Source organism: Hypanus sabinus, chromosome 13 (genome assembly GCF_030144855.1).
Source record: "Hypanus sabinus isolate sHypSab1 chromosome 13, sHypSab1.hap1, whole genome shotgun sequence".
NCBI lineage: Eukaryota > Metazoa > Chordata > Chondrichthyes > Myliobatiformes > Dasyatidae > Hypanus > Hypanus sabinus.
In genome coordinates, this window is record NC_082718.1 from 71,211,775 (window position 1) to 71,231,325 (window position 19,551).

The following is a 19,551-nucleotide window of genomic DNA, read 5'->3' on the forward strand; positions in this document are numbered from 1 at the left end:
AAGAGATGGTATCTCAAAAATATGGCATCCATTACTAACTCTCTCATCATCTGGGGCATGTCCTTTTGTTGTTACCACCATTAGGCAGGAGCCTGAAGACCTACACCCAATGATTCAAATACAGCTTCTTCCCCTCTGCCATCAGATTTGATGAACATTTCCTCATTATTCCTTTTTCTTGTTCTATTTATTTGGCAATTTTTAATAACGATATGTGTTTACATTGTAAACTGTTGCATTGTTACAAAATGTTACATTGTACTGCTGCTGCAAACCAAGAAGTTTCAAGTTGAGTCACTGATAATAAACTTGACTGATTCTAAAAGTTGAAATTGGCTCCATAAAAACTTGCTAGTTCTTTTTCAGAAACTTTTTAATGCATACAATTAATTTCAGAATAAATATTTCAGAAGTGTGAATGTGGGACAAAACACCTACCTTTGAAATGACACAAGTAAATGAAGACCACATCTTGTATATCATTCCTTTGTGAAGGTTGCATCTTTGAAACATCTCAAGATATTCTCCATTCTCCTCATTCTAAAGTGTGATCCGCTCTCACAAAACCCGTTTCTAACTTGTGAGTCAGTAAATCTCATACTCTCTCAATCAGAAAAACACTTTCGTTTTCCTCCTGTGAGTTGTTTCAGATTCAGATTAGTTTTCAGATGTACATTGAAATGTGTTAGTTTATGTAAACAACCAACAGAAAGGGGGCAGCCCTCAAGTGTCATCACACATTCTGTGTCAACAGCATAGCCACAATGCTCAGCTGAACAACACAGAACACCCCAAACAACAACAAAATAAGCCCCTTTCCTCCCTCCCTCCCACATAAATGGTCAGTTGTTCAGTGTCCAGCCTCCAAGACTCCAGGCTTTGGTCATCGGACTTCGATTGACCTTCTAGCTCTGATGTTCGGTACTACCATTTCTTATTGTAAATTGTTATCGTAATCATTACTTTTGTCCCTGCATCTTGGGAACAAGTGAAAACAATGAACTGTCCACACAAGCAACAATGAATGGGATGCTTGCCAAGGCAAGAGTCAGGAAGTTACGTTACAACTTTGTGAAACTTTGGTTAGAGTACATCTGCATTAATTTCAGGCCATCGCATTCTAGAAAGGATGTGGAGGCTTTGGGCAAGGCACAGAAAGATGCTGCCTGGAGAAAAGGGCATGTGCTCGAAGAGATTGCACAAACTAGGATTGTTTTCACTGAAGTAGTGGAGCTAAGGGGAGACTTGAGAGAAGTTTATAAACTTATTGAAGACAGAGATATGTAGGAGCCATCTTTTCAAAATGTCTAAGATGGTGGGGGGAGGGTGATGTGGGTATGCACTTAAAGTGAAAGGAGAAAATTTGAAAGGAGATGGGTAGGGGGAAGTTCCCTATAACAGTGAAAGCTCAACTGACCAACACAAAACTGGACAGCAAGTATAACTTTCATCCCTAAGACAGAGGAATATTAACCTTAGGTTAAGGTAAACCTTGACTGAGAGAAAGAAAGACACAGCAATAAAACTTAATGTCCGATTTATTTCTTCAGATCTTGCACCAGCACAATTCCATGTGTACACATGCAACACATTAGCTATCATATATAGTAAAGTGCATCAATAGAAGTAATTTACCCCAAGGTTTGGGGCAATCTTATGGCCAGATTGAACAACCAAAATGACTAGGCCAGCGGAGGTAAGCATACTTACGAAAATAACAGTTCGTCATATGGAAATGTCAGACTCACAGGAATAGGCAAGCATCACATTGCATCGTGAAGAGCACAGATGTTAAACTGAATTCTGTGGCATTGCATTAATTCCTTTTAGACGCAAGTTCACATAATGCTAATTCACTGGTGGCACAAATAGAAAAGTAATACTTTACTACATTTGTAATCGAAGTAGATAACTGCAGCACTACAAGTTAAGTTCACGTGGTACAAAGAGCCTAGGCTTGGTTACAGCTGAATTAAGAAGATAGTTTCTCCTTATCAGGCAGCTCTTTAAAGTTCCAATCAAATTCAATTAAGTTTCATTCAAGCATAAATCTCCCATTCACAGCTGCCAAAAATTCAGTACAGCAGTTGACCTCTTTACTATCTTTTGATGGGACAATCTTGTTCAGAGTTCACTAGGACAGGCAAAGCTCTAAGTATTTAACACGGACATGGTGATGGGAAGTTGTTTGCAGTTCTTCTCTATACTTGCACAGGGTTCTGTGCTTTACAGTGATAGTGTGAAACCTGAAGCTGACATCAAGCTCTTTTCACTACAGTCTCAACTTCTTCGCGCACTGCTCACAAGTGGAAAAGTAATCTTCCAAACTCTGTAAACCATTTAGCTCCTTTGATTATACCAAAGGAATAAAAACATAATTCTGGATTACTCATTTAATCCCAACGTACATTGATAAATAAAAATATAATGGCCCCAAATGAGTATTCTTCAGATCCAAGAAGCAAGTTCTGTTTCATTAATTAATTAGTTAAAAAAATAAATGTAAACCTGTTGAATTTTTGAAACTCAATGATGATCTTTTTGTTCTTTCCTATTACTGTGGCCAATGCATTTAATAATTTTTCAATCAATAAATAGGTCAATGAGAATATAGTTATTTTCTCATGAAGCATTTGCATTGCAAAAATAATTGTGATAATCACAATACTTTCTAATGACGTCCCTTCTTTTATACCTAGGATTCTCTGTATGACCTATCCATCTGTCATTTTCCCTGATGAAAACAGTTTTGTGTGTTATTTTCCTTTAATCCATTCAATCTTTTTTGAATATAAAACTAATATTTTATAATTTATATGTTGTTTTTCACTGCAAAATACATTAAAATTGCTGAGGTACAGAAGCGAGACAGTAAGCAGTCTGTGAGAAATGGCAAACTGATCTAGAAACTCTGAATCAGAGGAGTTTTTAACATGCTCGATAAGGTTTCTAATCCACTCAACCTGTACATGGACCCACAATCCCAGGAATTACTTTGGAAAATTCTTGTACAGCTGTTGTGTTTTTCCAACTCAATACCCACCCACTCCCACCCAACCCTGCCAAAATGAACACTGACAACCAGACGAATTGGGCCAGAAAACCCTTCACAGTGCCTAACCTGGATTATGTCTGTTAGAGGAGACAGCTTAAAATCAAGATAATACACAGCTCAGAAAAAACCGTCTTACTGGCTGCAACCCAGTGTGACAGAAATCAAATCGGCTGCACACTCTACCTCACTGACTGGTGGAAAGAAAAGGAATTTGAGGGTGATCTACTTTGTTAAAAAAAAATAAATCCGAAGCAATACACAAATAAATCTTGGACTTTTGTTTCTCCATCTAACCATTAACACGACAATGCGTGCAATTTCAGCAAATAAAGCTTATTTTTCCTTATTTTGCCCACTTATTTCTTTCTAATGAAATGAGAAGGGGCAGCAGGTCCAATGATCCAAAAGCCCTCATTCTGTCCAGCGCTCCGTTCCTTCCGAGGTCTGCCACTTAGGAGGAAGAATAAAACAGGGTTGAGTGGAGTCAGCGGGCTGGAGAGAAGATGAAGTCTAGAGCTTGGCGCTCGGTGGCTGCAACATTTGGGTGCCACAAGTCAATCATGAAGACAACCCGTGGACCATCTTCAGCTGAACCTGCAACCACAAAGAACGCTGTCAGGACTAGGTCTGACATTTCTTGGTTTGTCAGAAGATAAAGTATGGCGGCTGTCCAATGAGTTCTCATTTTGTACAACCAAAAGACCATATACATAGATAAAGAAGCAGAATCAGGCCATTTGGCACATTGAGTACGGCCCTCCATCCCATCTTGGATGATTTTATTATCCCTGACAACTCCATTCTCCTGCCATCTCCCAGTAACCTTCGACACCCTGACTGCTCAAGAATCTATTAATCTCCACTTTAAATTGTTGGCGAGAAAGAACTACAGTCTACAAATTAGTGAATTCAAATGAGTCAAGGACAGTGGAAGCAGATAGACCAATTGTCTTTATTATTGCCATGAGGGAGGAGATGGAGGCTGCCATTTTATGAAGATACTGTGTTCTCCATTTTGTGAGTCAGTCACTTGGCTTGATCAGTGTTTGAAATCTGACACAGTGATGCCTCAAATAATCTACTGAACTTGGGATCATTTCCAATTAAGAAGTTATTTATGAGGTGTTCTTTGATTGGATGTAACATTCAGGTTTATGAATGCTGGTCTCTGTGATTCAAGCTGGTTGGTAAGTGAGAACAAAGAGCCATGAATTACAGATTATCATTTGCTGGGAAGAAGGTAATAACTGGATGCTGGCCTGGACCAGTGCCAATAAAAAGGTGTTAATGGTCAGACAATTGACCTGTAGCCAATGACACTACTATGCACTTCTTGAAATTAAATATAAAAGTAGATGCTTCAAGTGTGCTGGCAGCAGTAACTCTGTAGGAGACCAACTATTGTGGATGTGAGGTGCCCCACAGATATATGGAGATTCAAAAATGAACTATAAGGAACATGTGACCAGCAGCAGGAATCCCTTTTTAACTTGTATTATATTTTCTGTTAGAAACATAGAAAACCTACAACACAATAACGGCCCTATGGCCCACAAAGTTGTACCAAACATGTCCCTACCTTAGAAATTACTAGACTTCTCCATAGCCCTCTATTTTTCTAAGCTCTATGTATCTATCCAAAAGTCTCTTAAAAGACCCTATCGTATCCGCCTCCACCACTGTTGCCGGCAGCCCATTCTGCGCATTCACCACTCTGTGCATAAAAAACTTACGCCTGACATTTCCTCTGTACCTACTCCCAAGCACCTTAAACCTGTGCCCTCTTATGGCAGCCATTTCAGCCCTGGGAAAAAGCCTCTGACTAACCGCACAATCAATGCCTCTCATCATCTTATACACCTCTATCGGGTCACCTCTCATCCTCCTTCGCTCCAAGGAGAAAAGGCCGAGTTCACTCAACCTATTCTCATAAGGCATGCTCCCCAATTCAGGCAACATTCTTGTAAATCTCCTCTGCACCCTTTCTATGGTTTCCATATCCTTCCTGTACTGAGGCGACCAGAACTGAGCACAGTACTCCAAGTGGGGTCTGACCAGGGTCCTATATAGCTGCAATATTACCTCTCAGCTCCTAAATTCAATTCTATGATTGATGAAGGCCAATACACCATATGCTTCCTTAACCACAGAGTCAACCTGCGCAGCTGCTTTGAGCGTCCTATGGACTCGGACCCCAAGATCCCTCTGATCCCCCACACTGCCATGAGTCTTACCATTAATACTATATTCTGTCATCATATTTGACCTACCAAAATGAACCACTTCACACTTATCTGGGTTGAACTCCATCTGTTCTTTGATTGTTCGTGGAAGGTCATCACACAGGTATTGGTTGTGTAAGTTCAGGTGTTCTTCCATTGGTAAGTACAGATTCTCTCTGTGCTTCACTGATCATTATTACAAGGAGTGATTCTTGTAACAAAATATACCCAGTGGCTTGGCCTCCACAGGCATCTGTGACAATGAGTTCTGTAGATTCACCACCCTTTGGCTAAAGAAATCTTCTTCATCTCTATTGTAAAGGGACATCCCTATATTGTGAGACTGTACCCTCTGGTCCACTCTGCCTACGACTTTCAATATTCAATTAGTTTCATTGAGACACCCTCTCATTCTTCTAAACTCCAGCAAGTACAAGCCCAAAGCCATCAAATGTTCTTCATATGGCAACCCTTTCACTCCTGGATTCATTCTCCTGAATCTCCTCTGGATCTTCTCCAATGCCAGCACATCCTTTGTTAGACAAAGGGCTCAAAACTGCTCACACTGCTCCAAGAGTGGTCTGACCAATGCTTTAATGACCCAAGCAGCTACAGTAAACAGGATCCCACTTCCAATCATTACCCAGAAACTTGTATTGGGAAGTATGCTTGTGTTAATGAGGAGGCAGGAGAGGATCAGAGAACGTATATAATGAGGAAAGTCTCTTACTATATAGGTGGACCCTGGTATATTTCTCAAATGAATCTCAAGGGGTAAAGGTAAAGACATTCAATAATTCAGATTTATTCCATATCCCATTTAAACACTTTTTTTCTGGATTGAAGTTTGGAAAGTCCTCTTGTCCTTTATGTCTTTATCTTAATTATTTATAACATAGAGCAAAGAAACAACCCATTTACCAATTATATTTCACCTGAGATTCCTCCAACTCTGTCAGATGGATTAAGAACATAAAACATTACAGTACAGATCCTTCGGCTCATGATGTTATGCTGTCCTTCTACCCTGCTTTAAGATCACTCTAACCCTCCCTCCTACATAGCCCTCCATTTTTCTATCATCCATGTGCCTATCTGAAGACTGTCTTAAATGTCCCTAATGTACCTGCTGCTACAATCACCCTGGCATCCAAGCACCCACAGTTCTCTGTATATAAAAAACTCAACGATACTAAATTTACTGAAAATTCACTGAACAATTACACACATGCAGGTGATTATAAAAATTATAAGTAGACACAAGAAAATTAAACTACAAGAAAAATACTAATTCTACACTGTACTCCAAAGGCTCTTTGCATAGATTGTCCCTGTGGGATAAGAGCCAGATGATGACTAAATCCCACTTCTCACTCACTCCAACATGGAACTGGCACTCAACAGCCGTCAGCACAGAGACTCTAGTGGGTTTGAAATACGAGAGGGTGAATTTAAGTATGAGAAGTTAGTGAAACTGTGATCTTTAACTAGAGTCTTACCTCCATGGAATGCTGTGTGAAGGAAGGAATCATCAAATAGCAAACATCGCCCTTCTGCCCAGCACTGGGGCTCTCCCCCTACCACCAGTTCACAGTTGCTGGGAACCTTCAAACCTGGAACAGCAGGAGACCACACTTACAATGAACATTCAGACAAGCATTGCCAAGGAAAACAAGACATAATCTTAAATCTGTTAAGTATAGCAGGTGCTGCCTGCTAACCAACACTATACCTGAATATACATATTGCTTTATTGCTTACATGCACTGTACTTATTGGTACACTTTATTAATTCTACAGTGTTTCATTAATTCGTGAACATGCTGCAAGAAAATGAATCTGAAGGTAGTGTTCAAAGGTTCATTTTATTATCGTAGTGTGTATGCACAATATAACTCTGAGATTTGTCTTCTCCAGATAGCCATAAAAATACAGAAAACCATAGAAGTAGCTGAAAGAAAGACAAATCCCAGCGCCACATGAAAAGAAAAAGAAACAGAAACATGCAACCTTCCCCCACCTGCCCCCCCCATCCCTGTCTCACACAAAAACTAAAAAATCACCCACATGGAGAAATAACAGCAAAAACATGAGTATATGTACTTTAATAAACTTACTTTCCTGTAATGTGACTTAGATTTATTCTATCTCAATGCACTGAGTAATGATTTGATCTGCATGAACAGTGGGCAAGACAAGCAGTTCATTGTAATTTGGGACATGTGACAAGAATAAACCAGTACCATTAGGTTCTTAATAGAATCTGTGTTTGTGACATACAGAGCAAAATAATCAAATTTAAAACCAGGAAATGTGTAATGCTTGGCACATGAGCATCATCAAACACCCAAGGTCCTTGAATGATTTTCTTCTGTTTCCCTGCAGAAACTGTGTACAGTAAGTCCCAGGTTATAACAATACTGTTCCTGAGTATTGTTCATAATATGAAGAGTCAGCCAGTTGGAAATGAACAAACACAGTGTGAAGGAGATGATTGTGGAAACTGTGGTGAAGGGAGAGAACACGAGTCCAGCAAGAGAGATCACTAGCCGGTCTCACTGACTCAGTGCATGAGCGAATGGCTCAGCTCCACATGGCCTCATCCAGCCCTTGATTGCTGTGACTCTGGGGAGCTGGTGTGGAGGGAGGGCAAGGAAGAAATGCCCTGTTCTCACCCAGCACAAGGTTCTGCCACAAGCAGTTGTCAAATCCATTCCGATCTATTCCATGGTGTCCCAGGCGCTTGTTCATGGGTAGGGGGCACTTATTACCTGTGCCTCCAGTATTGTTTGTCTTTATTTCAAATTTCCAGCATCAATAGCTTTTAAGTCTGTACCGTGATTAGAATTCTCAGTCAGATAGTTTACCAAAAACCAAGATTTACAGCAGTGATCCATGGCAAAGTATTGTGTCTACTTCAAAACTTCTAAATATACCTGTTCTGAATTACTGCCACTGTAATCTGCAGCCTGTAATTTCCCTTTAACTAATGAACTGTTAATGAACTAGTGATTTCAAGACCTTCTGAAGAACTTGGCAGATGTAACTCTTAAGCATGCAGGTATGGGAACTTTAAGCAGACAAAGGTACATCTCCATGGCTAGAAGAAAGGAGGAGGGGAGGACTCCAAGCTAGGCTGAGACGCAGAGGACTGAGACTCCTTCTACCCAGCATCTTATTAGCAAATGTACAGTCGCTGGAGAACAAGACTGAAGGCCTAACAACAAGATTGCTGTATCACAGAGAAATGAGAAATTGCTGTGTTTGATGTTTTGCAGAGAAAAACTCCAAACATGCTGGATTTGGCGATCAGACTCGAGGGCTTCTCAATAGATCAGATAGACTGGACTGGTGATTTGGAGAAGGCAAAAGGTGGGGGTTTGCGTTTCATGATAAAGTCTCAGTGGTGCTCGGACACAGTGGTCTTGGTCTTGTCACAGTCTTCTTCTCCCAACTGGAAATCTAATGATTAAGTACTGACCGTTCTACTTACCAACAGAGTTCTCCTCAGTGATCCTGATTGCAGCTTACATATGGTGATGTTAACTAGGTACTCGAGACATTGAATGTTGCCATCACCAAACTAGAAACAGCCTACCTAATGCATTTTAAATCATAGTCCGCCACTTCAATCAAGCTTGTTTGAAGAAATCTCCGCCCAGTTATCATCAGTAATTATCATCAGTTATTATCACCTGCAGTACCAGAGGTCCCAACATGCTAGACTGCATACTACCGTTCCATGCTTGGACTGCAATTTAGTAAATCTGATCACTTGGCTGTCCTTTTCCTAGCTGCATACAGTATAGGGAGAGGCTAAAGAGCAAGGCTCTAAAGTTGAGGACAACAATGAGGTGCTCACAGGAGGCAGAGGAGCGGCTACAGGATTGCCTTGCGTCAGTGGACTGGGTTGTGTTCAAGCACCCAGAGGACCTTAAGAAATACCCCATGATTGTCACTGATTTCATTAAAATGGTCATAGATGAGTGTGACCCCACAAAATCATTCAGTCTTCCTCAACCAGAAGCCGTGGATGAACCATGAAATTCACAATCTGCTGAGGGCCAGACCAGTGACATTCAGGTCTGGTGACTTAAGTAAGGTAAAAGAGGTCAAAGTGTGACCTCCAGAAACTCATTTCACACCCAAAGTAGTAATTCCAGACCAAACATGAGTCACTGGGGGATACTCACCCCCAGAGCTTGAACGCTATTACCTCTTACAAAGTAACATCAAGCAAAATAGATGACAAGTCTTCACTCCCAGATGAGCTCAATACCTCCTAAGCTTGCTTTGACTGCCAAAACATGGAGGAACCTTCATGAACTTCCTCAGCCCCCGATGACCCGGTGATTTCAGTATTCAAGGCTAACATGTGAGCATCCTTCATTCAGGAGGGTGAACCCATAGAAAGCAATCAGCTCACATGGGGTACCTGGCTGAGTACTAAAGAACTGTGCTAATCAACTGGCTGGAGTGCTTACTAGTATCTTTAACCTCTTACTTTAGTAGTCTGAGGTACCTTCCTGCTTCAAGCAAGCTTCAGTTATACAGGTGCCTGTGAAGAACGTGGTAACCTGCCTCAATGACTATTGCCCAGTAGCACTTACATCCACTGTGAAGAAGTGCTTTGAGAGGTTGGCGAAAACACATCAACTCCTGTCTAAGAAGTGACTTGGATCTGCTCCTATTTGCCTATTAGCACAGCAGATGCCATTTCATTGGATCTTCACTCAACCCTAGAACACCTGGACAGCGCAGATCAGGATGCTTTTTATTAACTACAATTTGGCGTTCAATACCATCATCCCCTCAAAACCAATTGATAAGCTTCAAGACGGATTGGGAACATTATCTCCTCCATAATCTACATCAGTAATGAGCATCACAAGGCTGTGTGCTTAGCCCCATCCTCTACTCACTTTATATTTATGACTGTGCAGTTAAAGCACAGCTCCAATACCATATTTAAGTGTGCCGACGACACCACTGAGCTGATCTATTGGTTTCAGGAGGAGGAAACTGGAGGACAATTAGCCAGTCCTCACTGAGCATTCAGAGGTAGAGAGTGTCATCAGCTTTAAATTCCTTGGTGTTATCATTTCAGAAGATTTGAACTGGGCTTAGCACGGTGGCACCTGTACTTCCTTAGAAGTTTGTGAATTCAGCATGACAAACATCTACAGATGTGTGTAAGATATACTGAATGGTTGCATCATGGGCCAGTAGAGAAACACCAAAGCACTTGAATGGAAAATCCTACAAGTAGTGGATACTCCAAAAATAAGCCTGTTATAGTGATAAAGGCCTTTGTGAGTGATTATGGTGAGAAACACTTTGGATTCTTCTTCCATCTCCATCTGTAGGTAGGCCTCCACTAAGTCTACTGTGCTGAGGTGCGTCCCTCCAGAAAGGTTTGCAAAGGTATCCTCTACCTTGGGCAGTAGGCATTGATCTACTTCCAGTAAAATCACCACAGATCCTGACAGATACATTTCTTTTGGCTACTGAGACCACAACCTTGGAAAGAATTCCTTCAGCCTCCATGCAATCTAATTCACTGGCTACTTTATCATAAATGGTATAAGGAACTGAACTGGCTTTGTAAAACTTTGGTTTGGCATTTTCCTTTATCACTATTTTATCCTTGATAATATTTGAGTTTTATGATGGCATCCTTGAATACTGTTGTGGCATTATCCAGTATCTTTCTTAATTCACTTCCAGTTGATTCTATTTGTGGCATGCAAATGATGGATGGATCTCCAAACAAGTTGTAGTTGTCTCAGCCAATCGTGACCCCACAATGCTGGCCCTCTTGTTTTTACCACGTACAAACTCAATGTGCCCTGTCAGTTGCTGTTATGAATGTCATTCCCACAGCAGTTATCTTTTCTCCAGTATAAGTTCTCTGTTGTATATCAGAAGTGCTTCAGTTAGGAGACATTTTTGAATGTACTCCTGTAGGATTTCACAAACTAAATAATCTCACAGTGCAACATTAATAAGCCCGTTACTGAACTAGCAATGCTTGGACAATCTCTTTAATTCAGCCACATAAACAAAAGGACTCCCTTTCCTTTTGATTCTACTTAGGAAACCTAAAGCATTCTGCAATCAACAATGGTTTCAGTTCTAACTGTTTGTGCATTACTTTCATGATATCAGCAAAGTTTATTTCAGCTGTTTTGGTTGAAACACAAACTATATATTTTCTCACTAATTACACTTAACAACACTGGCACTTACTTCGCATTAGCTATTTCAAAATACTGCTCAGTTTGTTCAGTATACATAAACAGTTATCCCTTGTGCAATCAAATGTGTCTATCTTCCTGATGTAGTCAGCCACTTCTGCTTTGTTTTGTTATTTATTATCATTATTGTCACTCAGAACTCACTGTTTATGAACCCGTGAATTTTTTTCAACAATATTTTTATTTTTTAAAATAAACAGAGCATGGTATAACAGAGGATTGTACAGTATATAACAAATGTATCAAATGTACAGTTCACATTTATGAAAGAGATGCACCCATAGTACAAACATGCTTTATTGCCCCACCACTCCCAGTCCCCAACTCCAAGCCATCAATGCACTGGCAAAAAGGTTTAAACAGAACCTTTGTGTTCCCACAAAGCTGCATTGGTATGGAGAAGGTGTATTTTACTAATACATAGGCTGTTGTATGATAACAAATTTGAGTCTGAAGAGTTTTACCGGAAAATGCTTAAAGTCAGGGATTTATGTACTGGGGAAAGGGAGAAAGAATGGACCTTTAGTCTGGCTGGGAATTTTGGAAATATTTAAGAAGGGGTTCCCTCACCTTTTGGAACTTCATTTCCAAATTGAGGATTGAATAGTGGATCTTCTCAAGGTGTAGACTGGACATGATGTCCCTGAGCCACTGAGCGTGGGTGGGCGGGGCAGCATCCCTCCACCTCCGCAAAACTGCGCGCCTGGCCAGCAGAGAAGCAAAAGACAGTGTGTGACGTTTAGTTGGACCTAGGTGCATGTCCCCCTCTCCGGAGGTGCCGAAAAGAGCAATCAAAGTGCTGGGTTCCAAATTATAATTAAGTATTTGGGATAGAGTTTGGAAAAAATCTTTCCAGTATTTTTCCAAACTAGGGCATGTCCAGTACATATGAATAAGGGAAGCCTCGCCCCTTTTGCATTTGTCGCAACAGAGATTAACATCTGGGTAAATGCGAAATAATTTAGTTTTAGACATATGTGTACGACTTTGAACTGTAACAGGCAGTGGCGGGCACATAAAGAGGTTGAGTTAACTAATTTGAGGACTTCATCCCAGACCTCAACTGACACTGAAAAGTTTAAATCTTGCTCCCAAGCAGTTTTAATTTGTCAAGAGAGGCTCACTTCAGAGCCACCAGCTTGTCGCAGATAAAAGATATTAGACCTTTGTGCAATGGATTCATACAGAGAAACATACCAATGACGTTTGTGCTGGGTGTCTCAGGGAAGTTTGGTATCAGAGGGAGGATAAAATATCTAAAGAAATGTGTGTTGGGTAGATTAAACTTTGCAGACAGTTGTTCAAATGATGCAAAACAGTTGTCTAAAAAAAATCTTTAAAGTGTCTGATGCCCTTTCTGTACTAGTCTTGAAATGTTGAATCATGTATAGAAGGCTGGAAGAAATGATTATGTAGAATAGGACTTGAAAGAGAGAAGCCATGGAGGCCACTATGCTTTCTTAACTGAGCCCACACTCTCTGGGTGTGCCTGATAACAGGATTAACAATTGGTTCAGACGTGCGAAAAGGGAGTGCAGATCCAAGAAGTGCAGAGATGGAAACATTCTTAGTAGAGTTTAGCTCCATTGTCACCCATATTGGGTAGTCGGATTGATTATAAAAATGAGACAAAAAGATGAGACAATGAATGTTAGCCTCCCAGTAGTATAGGTGGAAATTGGGCAGAACCATGCCCCCAACACTTTTAAATTTTTGAAGATGAACTTTATTCAGTCAAGGACGCTTGCCTTTCCATAGGTAGGATGATATGACTGAGTCTAGCGAGTCAAAAAAAGGCTTTAGGAATGAAAATTGGTATGGATTGAAAAAAGTATAAAATCTTAGGAAGGATGTTCATTTTGACAACATTGATTCGGCCCATCAGGGACATGGATGGGGTGATCACTGTGCTAGGCTGTTTTGCTTGATTTAACAAATTAATAAAGTTTTGAACCCTTGAATTTCATCCATTTTCTGCCTTCCTTTTAAACTCAACCATCTCTTTCCTCCTTCTGAAGAAAAACAACATACTGTGCTTTTTTTAAAAAACTTAAACATCATCACAGTGCTTCAACAAGTAGGGTTCATTTTAAAACTTACTCTTCACTACTGGTATGTTTTGTAACTCCAAAACATAAAACTAAATGTAAAAAAAGCATGGGACCCCAGGGATAAACGTATTTATACCATTTAGTGAGGTGCAAAAATATGTGGTGGAATATTGATGTAAGCTATTCATGCACTTACATATAACCCATAACGGATTATGTAAACAAATGAAGAATGCTGAATCAAACTGTATAATATAGACACACACACACACACACACACACACACACACACACACACACACACACGTACAATATTACTCAAATATTAGTGAACTATTAAAATACACAACACTATACGGCTCAGTCCATTATGGATGAAGCCCTCTCTTCCATAGCTGGCTGGTGGCATAGTGGCATCAGCGCCGGACTGAAGTGAAGGCTCCCAAGTTCGAATCCAGCTGGCTCCCCTGCATGCTTTCCATCCATGCTGGGTTGAGCATCGAGCTAGCAACTCAGCCTCGTAAAAACAAGAAAGCCTGCTAAAAATATGCCGTCATGATGGCACCCCGATAACTCCACTCGGAGTTAAGGGCTTTCTTCTTCTTCTTCTCTACTATCACACCTACATGGAGCGTTGTCACAGGAAAACAGCACCCATCATCAAGGACCCCAACTATCCAGACAATGCTCTCTTTTCACTGTCATCAGGAAGGAGGTACAGGAGCCTCGAGACCCATATCATCAAGTTCAGGAACAGTTACGACCCTTCAACCATCAGGCTCCTGAACCAAAGGGGATAACTTCACTCGCTGCATCACTGAACTATTCCCATAAGCTATAGACTCACTTTCAAGCACTCTTCATCTCAAGTTCTCAATATTTATCACTTATTTTTTCTCTTTATCTAGTTTTAGGATTTAACAGAAGATCTGATGACATTTTAGGTCATATTTATGCAGAAATAGAGAAAACTCTAGTGTTCACAAACTTTCTTGCACCACTTTATGTCACCTTATACTACCCTGAGGTTAATTTTTTTCGCAGGTTTTCACAGTAGAATGTAGAAATACAAGAAAATCAATGAAAAACTACACACTGTAGCGGAGTGCTACACGCAGCGCTAAAATTACGACACGGAGTCGGTAACTGTAGTCGAAGGAAAAAACTTTATTCGAAATCCTCAGCCTCACTTTTAAGCCTCCCTCAACCTGCCCCCCGTGGCGCAGAGGCTCCAAAGCTCTGTGCTCGCAAACCCCCGTAGGCTATCTAATTGTGAGTCGGTTCGGATGCGCCAGGAAATGGGTCGCCACATAACCCCCCCCCAGAACCGGCGATACACCCCCCAATGTCCAGAGTCTGGGCCAGAACCTGCTTGGGAGGTCGGCCTCTGCGCCGAGGTGCCGGAAACTCGGCCGGTTGCGCCAGGTCCACATGGGCCGGTTTGAGGCGGACTCTGCGGCCGGGCCTGGACTGGTTTGCTGCCGGAAGCGTGGCTGGGAGATCTTTTTGGCGTTCCACAGCAAGTCCGCCCGGGCTGCCACCTTCCGGGGGTCACTGAAATCCGCGTCGGATAGCAGCAGGCGTATGTCCTCGGGCAGCTGCTCCAGGAATGCCTGCTCAAACATGAGGCATGTGTGTCCGTCGGCCAGAGACAACATCTCATTCATTAAAGCCGATGGAGGTCTGTCGCCCAAGCCATCCAGGTGCAGTAAACGGGCAGCCCGCTCGCGCCGTGAGAGTCCGAAAGTCCTGAGGAGCAGGGCTTTGAATTCCGTGTACTTGCCGTCTGCCGGGGGCGACTGTACGAACTCCGCGACCTGGGCCGCTGTGTCCTGGTCGAGGGAGCTCACCACGTAGTAGTAGCGGGTGTCTTCTGAGGTGATCTGGCGAACGTGGAATTGGGCTTCGGCTTGCTGGAACCATAGGTCTGGGCGCTGGTCCAGAAACCCGGCAGTTTCAACAAAACCGCATGAACAGAGGTGGTGTCGGTCATTTCTGGTCCAAAAATCGTTTGGACCGTCGGGGTCACCAATTGTAGCGGTGTGCTACACGCAGCGCTAAAATTACGACACGGAGTCGGTAACTGCAGTCGAAGGAAAAAACTTTATTCGAAAACTTCAGCCTCACTTTTAAGCCTCCCTCAACCGGCCCCCCATGGCGCAGAGGCTCCAAAGCTCTGTGCTCGCAAACCCCCGTAGGCTATCTAATTGTGAGTCGGTTCGGATGCGCCAGGAAATGGGTCGCCACAACACAACCAATGTGGAAAAGACAAACTGTGCAAATATGAAAAAAACTATTGATATTATTCTAATACGACAAATTTTAGAAAATACTGCGTACACTCAAAAACACTTCGATTAACACTACCTAGGACAGAAGGAAGAGCAATAATAGATATAAAATTACAAACAGTCAGATAAAACTTCTAAGAATATATTTTCATCAACGAAAATAGAATTTACCATGACATGTGATCATATGCAATTCTGATAAGAAGTTCACACCACCAAACTTAACTGAAAGCCGAACCCAGAAAAATGAAGAAATTATCACTATGGAAGGAAAAGTTAACCAATGGAAGAGTATGACCCTCCATGTAAGACACCCCCACAATCTGAGCAGATGTTAACAAGGAAGCGTCAAACGCCTGGCTCAGAGTTGAAGACTTCTTCCAAGAAACAGAGAGGTTCCTTGTGGCAATATAGGGCCAAGCGGTTAACACAAAAAATTATCAAAAATAAATAATAAAAGACCAACAAATTCAATACAATAAATGCAGAAAATGCCAAGAGAAACCAGAAACAATCCAACACATTACAGGCTCCTGCAGCGGTTTAACTTAATCTGATCACTTACACAGGCACAATCAAGTAGCAAGCACTGAAGGGCCTGCATTGTGCTATAGGTTTTCCATTCACCAAAATCTTGCTTTAAAGCAAAACTCATAAAAGACAACACACACAAAATGCTGGAGGAACTCAGCAGGCCAGGGAGTATCTATGGAAAAGAGTACAGTTGACATTTTGGGCTGAAACCCTTCAGCAAGACTGCAGAAAAAAAGCTGAAGAGTAGATTTTTATATTGCTCAATTTCCAGCATCACCAGATTTTTTCTTTTTTGTACTTGTTTGTACTCTTAAAGACACCATACTTATTATAAATACAAGCCTGATGCAGTTTTAGAGTCAGAATCCCACAAATTATATTACAACATCCATTATTACAGATAGGACAATCCATAATAACTGCACAGATATAATAATACAGGATAAACGAGTATACGAGGATACAGCTTAATTAATAGATATTGCCATTCCAAACACACATAACATACAGAAATTGATGTGAAAAATACCAGAAGTATGCTGAATTAAAGGAGGATTTTGAAAGACTCTGGAACATGAACAGGGTATACATTGGGCCTATAGAGCAATATTTATGTAAATCTTGAGAAAGTCACAATTAAACAGCACCAGAACAGTCAGAAAGTCCTTAGCAACTGAAAAATGAGTGTGCTTGGCTATATGAGAAAAAAAATAATACTGAGAACATGAGTTGCAAAATCTTTGAAAGCGAGGCTATAGGTTGTGGAGCCAGTTCAGGACAAGGTGTGAAGTTATTCACAACGGTTCAGAGGCCTGATGGTTAAGGGGTAATATCTGTTCCTGAACCTGGTAGTCTGGGACCTAGGACTCTTATACTGCCTGAAGACACAAATTCAATGTTTCAGCAACAGCTTCTGCTCCCCTGCCATCAGATTTCTGAATGGACAGTGAGTCTATCCATTAATACTATTTCAGTATTTCTGCTCTCTTATTGCATTATTTCTTTATTTTTTGCAGCATTTCTTATTGTAATTTATAGTTTTTTTGTTACGTATTGCATTGTACTGCTGTCTCAAAACAACAAATTTCACAACATATGTCAGTGGTATTAAATAAAAGCACAAAATGTTGGCAGAACTCAGCAGGCCAGACAGCATCTATGGGAGGAGGTAGTGACGACGTTTTGGGCCGAAACCCTTCATCAGGAGTGAAGTAACATTGGATGGTCAAGGGGGGATAAGAAGTGAGGGGAGGGATAAAGTAGAGAGCTAGGAAGTGATAGGCTGGAGGGAAATAAAAGAGAAAGAAAGGTAGGGCTGGGGGGGAGATTATAATGAGGGGGGAAAAAGAGAGACAAAGAGAACCAGATTAAAGTAATAAATAGGGATGGGGGTAAGGGGGGCAGGGGTATCAACGGAGGTCTGTGAGTTGGATGTTCATGCCGGCAGGTAGGAGGCTACCCAGGCGGGAGATAAGGTATTGCTCCATCGACCTGCGTGTGGCCTCAGCTTGACGGTAGAGGAGGCCATGGACAGACATGTCGGAGTGGGAGTGGTCTGTGGAATTGAAGTGTGTGGCCACAGGGAGATCCCGCCACTGCTGGAGGAATGAGCGCTGGTGTTCGGCGAAATGGTCTCCCAGTCTGCGGCAGGTCTTCCCAATGTATAAATGGCCACATCGGGAGCACCGGATACAGTATATCACCCCAGTTGACTTGCAGGTGAAGTGGTGCCTCACCTGCAAGGACTGTCGGGGGGGCTGGGATGGGAGCTACACCTGCCCCCCACACTTCTTCCCTCACTACCATCCCAGGCCCCCGACAGTCCTTTCAGGTGAGGCACCACTTCACCTGTGAGTCAACTGGGGTGATATACTGTATCTGGTGCTCCCGATGTGGCCACTTATACATTGGGGAGACCCGCCGCAGACTGGGAGACCATTTCGCCGAACACCAGCCTTCAGTCCTCCAGCAGTGGCGGGATCTCCCTGTGGCCACACACTTCAATTCCACATACCATTCCCACTCCGACATGTCTGTCCATGGCCTCCTCTACCGTCAAGATGAGGTCACACGCAGGTCGATGGAGCAATACCTTATCTCCCGCCTGGGTAGCCTCCTACCTGCCGGCATGAACATTCAACTCACAGACCTCTGTTGATACCCCTGCCCCTCCTCTTACCCCCATCCCTATCTATTATTTCTCTATAGTTCTCTTTCTCTCTCTTTTCTCCCCCCTCACTATAATCTCCCCCAGCCCTACCTTTCTTTCTCTTTTATTTCCCATAATTCTCCACCTTCCCCCCAGCCCATTTCCCTCCAACCTATCACTTCCCAGCTCTCTACTTTATCCTTCCCCCGACTTCTTATCCCCCCTTGACCATCCTATATTACTTCACTCCTGATGAAGGGTTTCGGCCCAAAACATTGTCACTACCTCCTCCCATTGATGCCGTCTGGCCTGCTAAGTTCTGCCAGCATTTTGTGTTTTTATTTATTTCTAGCATCTGCAGCTTTACTCATGCTGTCAGTGGTATTAAACTTGATTCTGGTTCATTCTGCAGGCCTTTTGTCCCTTCACCTTCACACTAACCACTCTGCTTTATTTCCAGCATTCCATAACATTTTTAAAAATGATTCAAAGGTTAGCTCTTTTTGTCACGTGTACATCAAAGTATTCAACTGGACATTAAAGTGTGTTGGTTGCATCAAATCAGTGAGGATTGTATAAAGGGCTGTCTGCCAGCGTCAGCACGCTTCTAGTGCCAATGTAACATGCTCACTTAACATAGCACTTTAAATGCTGATTTAGAAGTTGTGAGGGTACCTGGCCCACCCTGCACCCAAAGCAGTGTGATTTAATCTCCCACCAACCCTGGTGAAAATATTTAACCCCTCACTCAACATCTCCAGAATTGCTCCAAAAATCTCCATTCTAATCCTGTCTCTCATCTGAATACTCTGCAGTCTGGTTTTTATACTCCTCTGCCAAATCTTTGGGTTGAACTCCTGTTTGAAGTATGACCAAATATTGGGCCAAGTCCGGGAGATTTTCTAAAGGCCTATCTTGATTTCTCAGAGCAGTTCTACAGAAATTCTCACCAGTCATATGCCAACTCACTTGGTTTCCATCAATCCTTGGAG

At 42.0% G+C, this 19,551-nt stretch overlaps 1 protein-coding gene across 3 annotated transcripts in view; it reads right to left on the bottom strand.

The window, feature by feature from the left end:
* Positions 1 to 1,520: 1,520 nt before the first annotated feature.
* Positions 1,521 to 19,551, bottom strand: part of asphd2 (aspartate beta-hydroxylase domain containing 2) — an 89,834-nt gene continuing 71,803 nt past the window's right edge. For 2 of the 3 annotated variants that reach the window (XM_059987872.1, XM_059987871.1), the window contains 2 exons: positions 6,777 to 6,890; positions 1,521 to 3,649 (listed from right to left, as the gene is read on the bottom strand). In XM_059987872.1, the coding sequence (XP_059843855.1) occupies positions 3,540 to 3,649; positions 6,777 to 6,890 (224 nt within the window). In that variant the 3' untranslated portion in view covers positions 1,521 to 3,539. The remainder of the gene's footprint in view (positions 3,650 to 6,776; positions 6,891 to 19,551) is intronic. The other variant, XR_009515405.1, reaches the window with a different exon arrangement.